The sequence below is a fragment of the Homalodisca vitripennis genome, chromosome 8 (assembly GCF_021130785.1).
Source record: "Homalodisca vitripennis isolate AUS2020 chromosome 8, UT_GWSS_2.1, whole genome shotgun sequence".
Taxonomy (NCBI): Eukaryota; Metazoa; Arthropoda; class Insecta; order Hemiptera; family Cicadellidae; genus Homalodisca; species Homalodisca vitripennis.
The window spans coordinates 14,448,560-14,465,217 of NC_060214.1; the positions used below are offsets into that span (position 1 = coordinate 14,448,560).

General features: G+C 36.8%; 1 protein-coding gene across 4 annotated transcripts in view; it reads right to left on the reverse strand.

The window, feature by feature from the left end:
* Window positions 1–16,658, reverse strand: part of LOC124367334 (BMP-binding endothelial regulator protein) — a 192,561-nt gene that overhangs the window by 40,236 nt on the left and 135,667 nt on the right. For all 4 annotated transcript variants that reach the window (XM_046824075.1, XM_046824073.1, XM_046824074.1 and 1 more), the window contains exons 4-5: window positions 10,665–10,764; window positions 1,867–2,043 (exon numbers count right to left, since the gene is read on the reverse strand). In XM_046824075.1, coding sequence (XP_046680031.1) covers window positions 1,867–2,043; window positions 10,665–10,764 — 277 coding nt within the window. The remainder of the gene's footprint in view (window positions 1–1,866; window positions 2,044–10,664; window positions 10,765–16,658) is intronic.

Consider the following 16,658-nt stretch of genomic DNA (forward strand, 5'->3'; position numbering starts at 1 on the left):
ATGTATTCAATCATTTAGGTAATCAAATTTCACCTGAATTTTTACCTCATGTTGCGGACAGAATATGGATATGAAAAAGAAATAAAACTTATACTCTTTCCGTCAAACCTTGGGCCCTGAGATATTATAGGCTCTTTATCAGTACAAACTAAAAAAACTGGACGTCACAACCCTTCTAACTAGACAATTTTCGTCAAATTGGGAAGCCTTAAAAATAATAATTAGCATTAGGGTTCTACAAATGCCCTATACGTACTCTTATGTGGTTTTAGTATGCCCCCATAACAAATTTTGGGAATTTTTGGACAGCAAGATTTCGCTTCCTTTTCTAGAAATCTTAGTAAAAAATTGAGGAATAATTCTTAAAACTGGGAAAGTAGGGAACCATTAGACATGATTAATCGATAGGAAGCAGTGTTGTTATAAATTAACACCTGTTGTAACAACACTTTTACCGTTATATGTTACAAAAAGTACAACAGAACGTTTCGAGGATTGAAATCTAGCCTCTTCGTCAGGTGAGAAGATTCTCCTTTTCCTATTTTAAGTACTTATTATCTTCTCACCTGACGAAGAAGATGGATTTCAATCCTCGAAACGTTGTGCTATACATTTTGTAACGTACAACGATCTCAAATGTCCGAGATCCTGTTATCCTATCAAATCTTCATCGTCAATAACAAACTTTAAACCAAGAGCACTTTTATAACTTAACAACTGTTTTGAAAACACTGGGAATCTAATTGTTCAGTGATAAAGAACAAAAGTGATTTTCAAATAAGAAAAAAAAAAAAAAAAACAAATGCCGTAAAATGCTACACATATTAGAGGCGCAAGAAGTGGAGGCTAATTCTGTTTCAGCGTCTTCCAGTCAAAGCGGATAAGAGACAGTACTTCCTCATGATTAGGTAAGCAACGGCCTAAACACTAATGGAGCTCCCCCATCCTGCACAGTAAGCTAGCTAGACCTAACGATCAACCCATTTTACCCCGATATCGACATTTGTGGTTAGTGATGTGCCGTTCCTGGACATCAATAGGGTTTCCAAGATAGGTTCAACTGGAAGAGATAAACCAGCCATAAGTGAATCCTCTTGGGGTCTAGACAACGTGAGACAACCTCACCCTGTGTATGATTTAATACATATTCCAGTTATTGGATATTAAGTTCCATATAAAATTCTTTGATGTAACATTCATATTTTGAGGTTCTCACTGTTTACCTCAGGTTATTCAGTGAGGACTCAATGTGGGCCATGTGTTGTCATAGTAAATCTGCTGTAAATCAATTATTTATTATTAGATTAAAATAATGTTGGTATCATTAGATTTGTGACAATATCCTCTAAAAACTGTTATTCATGTAATTATTGTCAAAAACTGCTGGTTTTTAAATATACAAAGTTGAAAAGTTTTTATGGCCTCCATTTTGAAAATAGCAAAGATAATTTCATGATAATGTTTTCAGTAATTGGCCTTGTTATCATCAACATTTGAGCCAAATTTAGTATAATTTAATTTATTTGTTTTTGAGATATTAATTTTTTTATGAAAAACACATACAGACAGACAGATGGGAAACTAAGCATCGGAGAGACCTATGTTCATATGGTGAACTACGTTTGTCTTGACCTGAGCAATAACGTGGTATACCTTTGTCCAGAGAGTTACGGGACACACTGTATAATAACTTAATATATTCTATACGTCAATTTAAAACAAATCGTCGAATGTTTTTGGTATTTTGGTAATTAATCAGAGAAACAAAAATATATAAATATAGTTATGACATGTTATGTAGTTCCTGAGGAAGAAGTTCTCAAAGTTGGACAGTTTAGCATAGGCGAGAAGGATCTCCCGACTTACCCTTGCAGGTCCTGCAACACTGCCCCTCCCGCGGCGGCCTGGACAGGGCACAAGGGGTGTAGCAAACCTCCTCTGTCTCTGTCACCACCCCGGCCTTGCAACTCAGGATGCGGCAGGGTCTCTGGGGGTCCCGCCACTGGGTACCACTCTCCCGGTACACTCCCTCGTGCATGCATCCTGCAACAATTCAGTGTTGGATTTTGTCACACTCCGTATGCTGCAAAACCTTTCCAAAAAAGAATACATGATCTATGGGTTTATAAAACCCCGTTCGTGTAGAACCCTTATGGTGATGCAATCGTTTTTCGGATAAAATAATATATTTTTAATTTTTTCAAAGATAATGTCTTTTACAACCCCTTCAGAAGTGTGGTAAGAATTGGAAGGAGAATTATTGGAATATCTCATAATCAGGTCCAAAGATTACTGCATATGCAGTTTCATTTTGAAACCCGTTTTAATTCCTTAAGAAAACAATTATTATAAAGCACATAATTTTGTTAAATGATATATCGTTTAAAAATGTACTATTCTTAAGTCATAAAAACGTTTCCTTCCCTGAAATCATTAATGTTATGTTATTAACTCCACTTGTATAGTTATCTATATATATATATTTATATATATATATATATATATATATATATATATTACGTAATGAGAAGTAACTCTCTCTCTCCCTCTCCCTCCCTCCCTGCTCCTCTCTCACTCACACACACTATCTCTTTTTTTAAAGAAAAATAAACAAAAAATTTATTTTCAGCAATTTTTATTTGGGTCTGATCTGAAAATTGTAATTTAACTGTATAACCACAAAACCTGGATTTTCTAGAGATTGTGAGAGGAATTTCCCCTAAGAAAGAAATCAATAGTCACGCGGTTTTGGGGGAGGTCGAAATTGGACTGTATCAAAAGTGTTAAAAATGTGAAACGATAATTCTTTTCTTAGAACACGTGTTTTTAAACTTGACACTCTTTAAACCAACCGTCAGATATGTAAATACATATTGTCTGATCGTAATATAACTATTATTTATATGTACGATGGTCGGTTTTAAGTTTGTAAATTTAAAAATATATTGTATAAAAAATATAGTTTCGTATTTTTAACCCTTTTGATACCTTCCTATTTCGACCTTCGCCAAAACTAGATTGGCTGAGAATCGGTACCTTTCTTACAAAAAATGTTCATGCATTCCAAGAAAAAGCACATTGTATATTCGTACAAATTGTTCCTCGACTCCTAGGACTGATAGCACTTATTTCGGGTGAAATTTATTCCGATCAAGTTGAAAACGAGTATTTCACACCTTTCACTCCTGTACGGGTCACTTACGAAATTAGGCGCCGGCGCCTGAGTCGCCGATATCTGTTATCACTTCCCTTGATAACACAGCGCCGGCTGGGCTGGTGGATGTGGACAGGGCCTTGTCCTCTCCAATGAAAGCATGAGAGTAAATGCTGCTCCCAGCCACGTCACGATTCACGGGAACATGCGTCATTCATGACGTCACACGGAGCGTTGTCCTCGGGATGTTTCTGGAGAGCCCGCGTTTCTTCTGACGGGACTCGCGGGTTTTCTAATTTTTCGAAATATACTTACTAAATACGGGATTACTTTATCCTCGCAGTAACAACTGAGCTTTGGTGAGCGGACTTTTAAAGCGTTTGAAAACATTTTCAAAAATACTTTATTGTGTCTATTGGTCGATAATTACCTATTTACGAATTTGGTTAAAAATTCGATTCAATGAGTTCTTTATTGCTACATTAGCAAATACTAGGCAAATAGAATTTTCATTTAATTCCTGTTTAATTTAATGAAATATTTTTAAAACGTGTATTTTTAATGTGTTATTTAATTTAGTTGACCAAAACGTAACATGAAGAACAGGATCTTGGAATTTGTTGAAAAGAATTCACATATGTTTTGAGAGTTTATTTGGGCCTAGCAGACTATAGGAAATCTTATCAAATAAAAATTGTTTTTTATTTGATACAATTATTACTTGAAGATTATTTGTTCGAGATTTTTTTGGTTTTTTTTTTTTTTTTTTTTTTTTTTTTTTTTTTTTTTTTTTTTTTTTTTTTTACGTAGGGGGAATGCATTTGCGCACGGAGAGTGTGGGACTCCCTTGCGGACTACCCACTAAACCCCCTACGGGGCCACGGAGAGCCCAGGCCGGGAACCCTTTCGGATGACATCTTGCCTGGTCCGTGTGTCTTATGTCTCAACCAGGACAAAACTACTTGTTTCGGAAGCTAGGGGTCAGCCAGGCATCCGTCTTCACGCTTCTGATGAAGGATCGCATGTACGTGAGTGGTGACTGCATTCCAGGCGTCCTCATTCTGCAGCATCATCTCCACAATGGTCTCTGCCGTAACATCACCAACTGTGGTGGCGAGCGTTTGCCTGGCCTCGGTGAAGCGCCCGCAAGCGAAGAAGGGTGTGATGAACATCATCATCTTCCTCCGGGCAGTAAGCACACCGAGGCGACCTGACTTTTCCCATCCTGTAGAGGTACTTCCTAAAGTAACCGTGCCCCGTCAGGAACTGACACAGGTAGAAATCTATCTCCCGTGGCCCACGATCTATCCAGGATTGAAGCTCTCGAATGAGACGGAAGGTCCAGCGGCCGTCCAATCCTTCCGTCCACCTCCGCTGCCAAAACCTGCAGAGTCTCCGCCCTGGCAGCAGCCAAGGCATCCTTTCTACCCCGCTCGGCAGCCTCCCGGAAGACGGTCTGTCTCTCGATGGCCAGCAGGTCAATAGGAATCACCCCAGCCACGACCGCCACGGCTGAACCGGAAACGGTTGTGCGATAGGCGCAGGCGACCCTAAGTGCCGCTCTTCTCTGTACCGATAACAGCTTTTGACTGTATCGCCTTATCCTCATGACACCCGCCCAAACCTCTGCGCCATACAGAAGGGTTGAGTTTACAGTAGACATGAGGAGGGCGTCTCTTACTTGACCTAGGGCTTCCTACGTTAGCCATCAGCCTGCCGAGAGACATAACCACCTTAGAGGCTTTGTCACACACCGCCTGAATGTGCTCCCAATACCGAAGACGGCAGTCGAGTAACACACCCAGGTACTTCGCCGCAGTCCTTGTCCGAACCTCGACACCCCCCACATTCATAGAGATCAGAGTGGGGATTCTCCGTCGAGTGAGCATAACGATTTCGGTCTTGGAGACCGCCAGCTCAAGTCCATGGCTCGTCATCCAGGCATTGACCCGAATCATTACCTGATTAAGGCGTAACTGTGCCAAGTCCGGCGTCCTCGCCGTGATGACTGCAGCCACGTCATCAGCATAACCCACGAGGTAGACGTCGTGGGGCATCTCGAGGCGAAGCAAACCATCGTATGAAACATTCCATAGGTCTGGGCCGAGAATAGACCCTTGAGCCGCACCGGCAGGTGACCTCTTTTGTTCTCCTTCCGTCTTTGGTTTCATACAATAGCCGTCGGTTCTTCAGGTAGTCCTGCACAATGACCAGGAGATAGTCGGGCACACTGAAGTCCCGCTGCAACGCCTCTAGCATGTCCTCCCACCGAGCAGAGTTTAAACGCGTTTTTTACGTCAAGTGTAACCAACAGCACAATTGGCCGAGCCTGGTGACAAGCTGTTTCGGCCTGCTGGACGGCACTGATCACCTCTGTAATAGCGTTCAGAGTTGAGTGTCGCTTTCGAAAGCCATGCTGCCGGGGAGAGAGGAGATCTCCGGCGGCTTCGATGGGACGACAGCAAACCTGGGTTTCAGCAACCTTTCATAGAGCTTCCCGCGGTGTCAAGCATACAAAGTGGCCTGTATGCCGACGGGGAGTTCGGATCATTTTTGCCTTTGCTGATCAGCGCCAACCTAGCAGCCTTCCAGCGCGACGGGAACACACCCGCTACCAAACATGCATTAAACATGTTCAGCAGCAAGAACGGATAACTCGCCGCCACAATCTTCAAAACCTCAGCTGGAATGCTCCATCAGGTCCAGGAGCCTTCTTGTTGCGCATGGTAGACACCGCCGCTACAAGCTCTGCTCCGTAAAAATGGGGATACGTCTGGGTACCGGTCTCGCTACTCTCTCTCCTCCCGCCTTACAGGGTGACTTGGGAAGAGAGCTTCCACGATCGTCGAAATCATTCCAGCAGGCATTTCCGTGCTTTTCCCTATTCCTCCTAGCTTTTTTCGCACAAGTTTGTATCCTCTTCCCCAAGGGTCCGAGTCAACTTCCTGGCAAGAGCTTACGCCAGCATCGTGCTTTGCTCAAACGAATTGCTGCACTCAGAGCTTTTTCTTAGCAGCCTTGTGCTCTGCCGACCTAGTTATAGCTTCAGGCCGGTTTCGAGCTCGCTGAGATTTTTGGTTGAGGGAGTTATACTCTAAATTGATTAAATTATGTCGCAATCTAATAAATGTCTGCAATTTCCTTAGGATCTCATGCAAATGAGTTTGTTTGGAAATTCCCTTCAATATAACTACTAATTACTCGTAATACTTAATATTGTAAGAAATTAGCACATTACATGAAAATTATTTAATAACACACTAAAGTACTAAGAGAATAAAATTACACGTTTACAAACTTTCAAATCATATTCAAAATAATGTTAATTTCATCTACAGTTTTATTCCATTGGATACTACTTAAATTATATTCGTAAGCTATTTCGTTTATATAAAACTGGTTACCCATTTCAAAATTGAACTTTGTTTATAAATTACTTAAATCATGCTTTTATAATACTTATTATTAAATTGTATTCTAGCAAATAATTAATTACATGGCAATAATTAAAGACAACTTAGAGTAATAATCATTAATGTTGATAAAAATAAATTTAGCATTAGGCATTCAAATTAAACTGGTTGAAAAATTGTAAATTAGGAATAATGATTCAACTTAGAGGAAATACACCTTTTTTTGGAGGAAAATCTAAGGTGTTTATATTTATTGATATGAATAAACTCTACTATTTTAATTGACATAGTTTTTATTGTTAGGAATTAGCTTTAGTTAGAAGTAAGTATATTAAATGAGAAAATGGACATGTTCTTAAACAAACAAATTTTGGAACAACCTGCTATTTTCAAATTTAAAAAATATCATTAAATGTAAGGCTCGTCCAAACTTACGTTAAAAGAATAGAAAAAGAGCCAAAATAGACGGAAAGTATACAAACAAAATATATAAACACTATACTTTTTGTATAGGACCCTAACAGTGAAATTGATGTTTGATTTCTTTAGAAAGTCTAAAATTAAAGGCACGTAGAGTGGTTTAATTCACATCAAATGTGTATATAAAAAATCATACGGCTCGTCAAGTACAGTTCTATTTACTCAGCTACTACTGGCAGTTTAAATATTCCATTAGATGTTGAGAAATATCGACCTATATCATTAATCACACATAAAATCAATTTTCATCAAATTTTGATTAATAACCTGTTTTTGCCATCCATTAGTTTTCAATTATGGAACTAAACAAAAACATAAGAAATTGTTATAATAAATAATATTTATTGTGACAGTCAATATTACCACAGATTTGACAAAGAAGACAAAAATAGTTAATAGCAATATTGTTACAGTGGTATACTACAGATATAAAATTGTAATCCATGGAAAAGTATCGAGTGATACTTACATACATACATACTTACATTACAGTGATATATTTGCATATCGAACATTTAAATCGATGGTAAAGTATAGAGTATTGCTACGGCGGTATATTTACACATCGAAAATTCGTAATCGATGCAAAAGTATCGAGTATTATTACGGCGATATATTTACACATCGAAAATTATAACCGATGGTGAAGTATCGAGTAATGTTACCGTGGTATATTTAATTATAGAAAATTATAATCGATGGTAAAGTATCGAGTATGGTTACTGCGGAATATTTAAATATCGAATATTTCAATCGATGGTAAAGTATCGAGTAATGTTACCGTGGTATATTTAATTATAGAAAATTATAATCGATGGTAAAGTATCGAGTATGGTTACGGCGGTATATTTAAATATCGAACATTTTAGTCGATGGTAAAGTATCGAGTATCATTATGTCGAAACCAAACAAGAGTCCGCGCGTCGTGGCCGCTGAGTCGCCTGCCTTGGCAGGAATGCCGCTCAGACGGTCGGGAATATTAATTGTAATTTGCATATATTAACTATTCCAAGAAGAAGCGGCCGTTGCACGATGCTCTTGAACGGACGAAAACAAAACTTTCCGTTCGGCTTTTGTTCATATCTCTTCTCATTTTATTGTCAGACTTCTTTCACTCCCGATGTCTCATAGGAATGTTTCTCATGATATAACGTTATACAAACACAACCAACAATGGTTTAATTCTCATCAAATGTGTATATTGAGAAAATTCCAACGACTGGTCAATTCGAGTTTGATTTATTCAACTACCACCGGTAGTTCAAATACTCAATTAGATGTTGCGAAATATCGACCTATATCATTTATCACACGAAAATCAATTTTCGAAAAAATAAATTTTCATAAAATTTTTAATAATACCTTATTTTCGTCGTGCATTAGTTTTTCAATTTTATTGAACTAAAATAAAACACAATTTAAACTTCAAATAAATAATATTTATTGTGAAAGGCAATATTAACACAAAAATTAAAATAGTTAATAGCAATATTGTTACGGTGGTATACTTTGTAAAATTGTAATAGATGGAAAAATATCGAGTACTGTTACGGTATTTTACGGCTATAGTAAGTTCTGCTCTTCCACAGAGAAGAAACAGTCACAAATGAGGTGTTATTTCAGTTTTATTTTAAGCTCAACCTTTTCTTGAACATTTTTAAGGTCTTCTGGTAGCTTCCAGAAGTACCTACCGCGTACACGTTGTGTGGTAGACCGACCGCTAGTTCCGACCTATAGTTCCGGGTGTCTGTGTCTGAGAGCGATGGAGACGATTTCTTGCGAGCCATCAGGAATAATGATTAAATCGCTGCTTTAAATATCGTAGCTAACATCAATCAATAATCAATAATCATTTATTCCTCCAGTATTTACAAATGAAAATAATAATATACATACTTGGAATTACTAGCCATAAAATTAAATAGCTATGGCTAGCACAACTTAAACTTACAAGAAAATTTACATATTTACAGTCGAATATCTTACTTTATACTGACAAGAAGAAGAGATATGTGTTATTCTAGTGTATTCATTTATAAGTGAACTGAAACCATTGTTAAGCAATAGAGATAAATATTTTTCGGAGTCTGTTGAAAATTTTTTAATATCTATATTTGCATCGCCTACAAACACGCAATTAGTCTTAGACTTATTTAATGTTGGTTCGAGTTCTGATAAAAATACTTGTTCTGAAAAGTCGTGTTTTCTGTATAACCCGAAAAGAGACATAATTGACTGACCATGACTTATTTCTAGTAATAAATGTCTGCAGTTTGCATGGTACATTCTATCTGCTTGCTTTAACGCAATTACTAATAAATATAACTATCCCTCCCGCTCTGTATGTATCATTGCAATTAAAGAAAGCAGTATAAATCGGAATTGAAAAAGTACTTTCTCCTCATCAAAGATCCACGTTTCTGTTGAAAATAATAATGTCTATGGTTCTGTTTAATTTATGTAGATATACTAGGAACATGTCAAAATTTTTCCGAAGACTTCTTATGTTTTGGTGGATTAGAGACAGATTATTACATTCTTTATTGGGGAAAAAATTTTGGTTCAAATCATAGTGTATGCTACACGAGGTAGGCCTATTTAATAACGCCAATGTAACATTCAAAATCCATCATCCTATAATAATATATCTATAAAAAACAGAGCGGACGATTCCTTAATTTTCCTTTAATTCTTATTTCACATTTCTTTGTGGTGGTTTCATAAGGAATAAACGAACCCGCAAATTTTCTGTTTATCTTTTGAATCGTATTATAAGAGGGATATAGGATCCTACAAGATTATTTTCCAAAGCGTTAACTGGTATTAAACTAGTACATTTACTCTAGTGGTGTATTTAAACTAATACTCTCTCACGGAGTAAAATAAAGTTATCAGTATTGTTATTAGTACCGAAAGCGATTTTGCCAATTTTAATATACAGTGTGAATATCAATGAGGTTGTATGTATTGTACCTCAACGTTACGCCAAGAAACACATTTTAGACATTTCAAAATCCAAAACGACGGAGCTGTTGGTAAGTTGGTACGAAATTAAATCATAACATCGGCTAGGGAACTGGTCCAAGTTGATGGCAGGTAGTAGACATTTTAAAATTAACTACAAATCTAAATTACTTTGAGAGTAACCGCTTGAAGGTATGCTTGGACAGATACTTAAATTGCAAACTTCTCTTTCATATACTAGAAAAAATGTTCTGAAATAAAAACTTCTTTCTAGTTATTGTCGTAGTAAAGTTTTCCCGAATCCCCTAAACATTTCTCAAATCTTTGACGTTACTGGAAAGGCAGATCAATACGTAAATCGCAAACAATTTTCAATATTATACAGTTTGATGTAATGGTGCTACAAAGCATTTTCCACTCCTGTCATGTAGTATGAACAAGACATAAATTGTAATCGTGTAATTGGAATTTTAATGGGAGATCAATTATGTCTTTAGGTAATCAAGAACTATAAATAGCCATAAAACTACCCCATTTTAGTGCAGTTTGGATGCAACGGTGATGCTCTGTTATCGAATGGTGTTTGTACAGGGGACATGTTGGATTTCTAATGATAGTTCATCCTACAATGACATGACAGTACAGTAACTTACCCTTACACTGATAGCAGCACCCATCATTAGAATGATCGAGGAGCATGAAACACCCCTCCGCGCTAAGACAACGCTCCTTAGCACACTCCACGTATCCGTTCTGGAACACATTGTCACATGCGTGAACAACACAATTTTCACTTAATTTTTAATTTAATTTATAGCAGACAATAATACATGTTGTACTACAATTTTCAATGTACGTAAAATACAAAAACAAATTCCAATAGTAAAAATATTTGAGGAAAAAACCAAAATGGAACATTAAATAACAGAAGAAAAATGAAGAAAAATTATCAATTTAAAACACAACCAGTAATGTTTTAAAAACACAACCAACGATGGTTTAATTCTCATCAAATGTGAATATGAGAAAATTTCAAATACTGATCAAGTAGAGCTCCATTGATTCAGCTACCACCGGGAGTACAAATACTCAATTAGATGTTACAAATTATCGACCTCAACGAACTGATGAAGTAGAGCTTGATTGATTTCAGCTACCACCGGCAGTTCAAATACTCAATTATATGTTACAAATTATCGACCTCAACGACTGATGAAGTAGAGCTTGATTGATTCAGCTACCACCGGCAGTTCAAATACTCAATTAGATGTTACAAATTATCGACCTCAACGACTGATCAAATAGAGCTCCATTGATTCAGCTACCACCGGCAGTTCAAATACTCAATTAGATGTTACAAATTATCGACCTCAACGACTGATCAAATAGAGCTCCATTGATTCAGCTACCACCGGCAGTTCAAATACTCAATTAGATGTTGCGAATTATCAACCAATATCATTCATCACAAAAAAAATAAATTTTCATCAAATTTAGAATAGTACCTTATTTTCACCGTACGTTTCAATTTTACTGAACTAAAATAAAACATAATTTACACTTAAAATAAATAATTTTTATTATTACAATAAATATTACCCCAAATATTTGATAGCGTTACTGTTACGGGGGTATATTTGGTAAAATTGCAATCGACGGAGAAGTATCGAATATTGTTACGGTATTTTGCGGCTATAGTAAGTTCAGCTCTCCCACAGAGAAAATCAGGTTCTCTCTCAGTTTCAGTTTAAGCGCAACTTTTGCTTGAACAATTTTAAGGTCCTGTGGTACCTTCCAGAAGCACCTAGCGCGCAAATTTTGTGGAAGACCGGCAGCTAGTACCGCGAGTCTAAAGCCGGGTCAAGTCTAAAGCGAGTGTTCGCGTAGACCCCTCTCATCAAGAACAGTTGTACTATTAAATGTAATCAAAATTATGACTTCGAATATATAAAATGATGGCAGAGTAAGAATTTTAGTTCCTTGAAACCAGGTCAACAGGACTGCATCTCTCCCCCCCCCCCACTCAGTGCAGCAAGAACAGGAACTGCGCACTTTTTAAGGACGAAAACCCTTTCCAACAACGTCCGAGTAGCCGAACCCCATACCAACAACCCAAATCTCACACGAGACATAGAATTCAATATGTAAATATTGCGAAATCTTGCAACATCGCAAAGATTTAACATTTTTATCAAAGATTTACTATTTAAGTTAGAAATGCACTATTTACAATTAATAGTACAATACGATATAATAACATTTTGATTTATACAATACAATCAGTTCAAGTACGTTTCGAGATCTGCAGTCTGATCTCTTTTTCAGGTAAATGACTAAACTAATGTAGGACTACAACCTAGGTTAAAATAAACAAAATATACCAGAGCGTTGTAACAGGTATAAGACAGGAGCCACAACAACCATGTTGTGTGTCTATTCCATGCACCTGCAGAGTACTCTAAGAGATCACATTGCAGATCTCGAAACGTAATATTACTGATATCACTGAACGATGGAAAATGTCTGCAAAATCCTGTTTCCTTCACAATCCTTCCATCATCAAAAACAAACTTCAAACACAGAAAATTTATTTAAACTTAAAAACCGTAGGAGGGTTCACTTCTGGCTGGAACCTACAATGGCACAGCAAAACCGATGTGTCATTAAATCTGGGAAATCCGGTGGATATCCAGGAGCGGCACATCACTAAACACAAATGTCAAGATATTGGGGGTAGAAGGTGGATGACGTGTAATGAGTGAAGCTCCCTTAATTTTAAAAACTATGACTAGCCTAAGTATGAACGGTGTTGTCCTTTACCTGCTCTGACTTGAGGAGGCCGGATCTCCCCTTCTTCCAGGATGTAGAAAGATAAGATATAAAGAGGGCGGCCCCTACCACCAATCTTACCAACCCTAAAAACGTATCAAAGTGCAAAGGTCCTTTTAGGAATAAGTGCAATGTGGAATGTTTCTCATTTTATGTACACAGTAAAACTTTTTTAAACTTAACAGTTTTTATACGGGACAGAACAAAGATAACGATAGGATTCGTATAACTTATCATTATGGTATACACGCTTATAACTATAATAAACGTCATAAAAATACACTTCACCAGAAGCGTCTGTTAGAAACTGATGTAGACAGTGAAAGTCTTCCCAACAAAGTGGTATTTATTGTAGTTTCTAAATAGTTTAAATGTTATGAGGACATAAACTGAAAGGGTGTAAATTGACAAGGCAACGAGAGTTTCGAAAGCGAAAGCCGACACCATTGTACCCAAAGTGGTTCCTTATGTGGTACTAATTGTGCGAGGAAAATATATTTATTTTTAATGCAGTAATGTTGTGAATGTTGGGTTTAGCTCCAGTTCACCTTCCTTTTATTGTAGACTTGACTCCTGGAATCTGGAGTCATGTTTGTAAGAAGAGATCCAAAGATTGTCGGTGTCCAAGAAGCTCAAAACATACATTTACATCGTTTCGACATCAGAGACCTGTAAATAGGTGAAGTGGCAGTCTCATGAAGTATCTATACATGACTCCAGATTCCAGGAGTCAAGTCTGAGACAGCGTCAGACACCAACCGCTGCAATAAAAGGAAGGTGAACCGTAACTAAACTCAACATTCAAATCGAATCAACCCTTCCTGCCATAGCTACGTTATGTGTAGTAAAGTTATGGTTAAGAAACAAAGAAACAAACTATTAAGTGATACGCGTTCAAAAAAGGTCATAAATTTCAATAACGAAACGACCTTCATATATGATTCTATAGAATGATAATTACCTTTAAAAGGGAGGTGGAAGGGAATTCTTTGAACGTCATTCTAAAATTCTGTTAATTCTAAATTTGAAACTTTAACTGTATACGAGTACTAACTTGCATCTCTTTGAAAGTACACTCCATACAAATTGACTACAACCGCGATTGAAATTTAAAAATTGTCTTTGTACTTAATTCATGTTTTAATCCACTGTAATACGTTCAGATTTAATTTGTCTAAACGAAAGCTTTATAAAAATAACTTCGAGAAACAAATTTCAAAGTGGATCCAAAAATTAAAAAAGGAAAACAAACTTTAAAAGACCGTCTGGTTTTTTAACAGCTTTAAAATATTAAAAAATAGAAAAAATGTGTTTGAAGTTGTTATAACGTAAACAGACACTTTCGTTTATTTTATTACTAAAACTATAACAAGTGTTGCCAACTCTAAAACACACAATTTTGTACTTGAATCGTATTTATCGACACCAAAAGTGACAAGGATTTATTTTATTTGTCAGTAGGATGGCGTGTACTTAAACAAACAAAAAATAAAAAATTGCATAAATAAGCGAGCCAGCGTTACAGATTGTTAAGAGCTAGTGAGTGACTTTTACGATTTTTACCCCATACACACTTATACGCTCTTATTTTTGGTTGCAGTCGTATTTAATACATAAATTATATAGATAACATGAAAGCACATCCCAAAAGTTCGTTTTTCATAGAGTTATTGAAATTTCAAAATGAGAAATACAAAAAAGTGTCTTAATACATACTGAAATATTAAATAATATATAGAATTTGGACGCGTATTAATGACAGTAGTTATGTGTTAGAATAGTTATTCGCCTGAAGAAGAGATCAGATTGCAGATCTCGAAACGTAGTCCTACTGATTTTTTGAATCAATGAATGTTGGGAAAATGTCCAGAAAAATCCTATTTCCTTCACAATCCTTCCATCGCCAAAAATAAATTTCAAATAAAGAATTGATGATATCTTCGAAATTATACACCACACAAAATTTTTGCGATTAAAAAATTTAAGATTGTACTTTTCTTACGGGGTTAAAACGAAGTTTGCTGCCAGTACAGCCAGCTGCAATGCAAAGTGAACGGATAGGGGTAGCATAGCCAAACCTGACACTGTGGAGCGCCTTGTCGTTAGGCAATTCAGCTACAGACAAGAGTATAAATTGCCTATACACGATCCATAAATTTGTTAGACACTGCTGCTTTGACATTCTGTAATGCCTGAAGTATAATAGACGTACTGATTGTTCAATCCCACACACTTCACCACAGCATAGAAGTGACGTCTATGTGTAAGCTGTATATTTTGAAGTGACGTCATACAGATTGTAGCTCCCTCCTTTGAAGTTACACAGAAATGTATTGTTTGTGTTTGTCACAACAATGTTCGCTTAGAAGCAGAATCCATTAAGTTCCTTCGAATGTACTTCGATCGGGGCTGACATGGCACGATCACATTGAAAACGTTTGCTCTAAGGTTGCTTTGGGAATTATGTACAGCGCAATCTTGCACACTTTTGTTAGGATGATGTATTAAAAATGGCCCATTTCGGTCTAAAACACATTTGACATACGGCTTGAGATTGTGGGGAAGCTGTTCCAAATACAGATCTAGAAGAGTTTTCAGATCTCAAAAGAAAGCCGTAAGAATTTTGTCAAATACATACAAGCTTTTAAATACATACAGATATATATTTAAAACCCATGTTACTACAGTATGTGATACTTTATCATAACAGTTACTAAAACAAAGTAGCAATACGTAACAATTACTTGTATTGTAGTATTTGAATTAAGTGATAAACCAGTTCAATTTATTATGAATAAACAATATGTAAGTTATAATTATATAAGCTAGTTATGGATTCGTTAAAAATGAAACAAAAATTAAAATAAATATTAATATGTAAATTAGTTTTTTTAGAGTTGCTCTTTGCGGACTGTATTCACTACAAAAACATGGAAATACAGCTGTTGGTGCGAATGATGATACACTACTTCCACCAGCACCCTCACGCGCATGCGCAGGTAACGGCGGTGTTTCTGTAGAGCGAGAAACCAAACACAAGCAGCGCCGTGGCGGTCTAATGTGTTGTTAGCGTTGCTGTTCGTGGTCTGGTTTCACTGCCAAAAACATGGAAATGCAGCTGTTAGTGAGAATGATGAGATACTATTTCCACCCACCTGTGATGTTGTGCTTGACAGTTATCTTTGCCTCTTGTCTCATATTGGTGAATTTTCCCACCACGGACCAAAGCGCATTTTGCTCTGCAATACATGATCATGTCAAATATGTAAAGGCAGGGCAATGTCAGAAATTCAAGCTCCCCTGCACGACTCTCGAATTTTAATTTTCCAATTACTCTGACAGCTTCCCCAAAATCTCCCTCCATACGCAACGTATGGGAGAATTAGGCCATAGTATGCCATTTTAAGAACTTTAGGAGAACATAACTTTGCTAGGTGGGCCAAGGCGTGTATGCCTGCTGAAATTCTAGCACACATATTGTCGACGTGGCCATCCCAGGTCAATCCTCTGTCAAGGAACAATCGTAGAAACTTTGTGGAGTATGTTTCCTCTAAAAGGACATCATCCACAAATACAGCTGGCCGTTCTGGAAGCTCATTCTGTTTAAGGCAGAAATGTACAACATTCGATTTGGATTGGTTTGTTTCCAAGTTCATTTCAGCAAAGTATTGAATGCAGGAATTGAGTTCTATGAACGTTGTGATTTGCAGTTCTTGCAATGCTTTTAAAACAGAGAGTCGTGTCGTCAGAAAATTGAACAGGTTTTCCATGCTGGATCACATAATTAAATCTACTGACATCAATCAGGAATAAAAGAG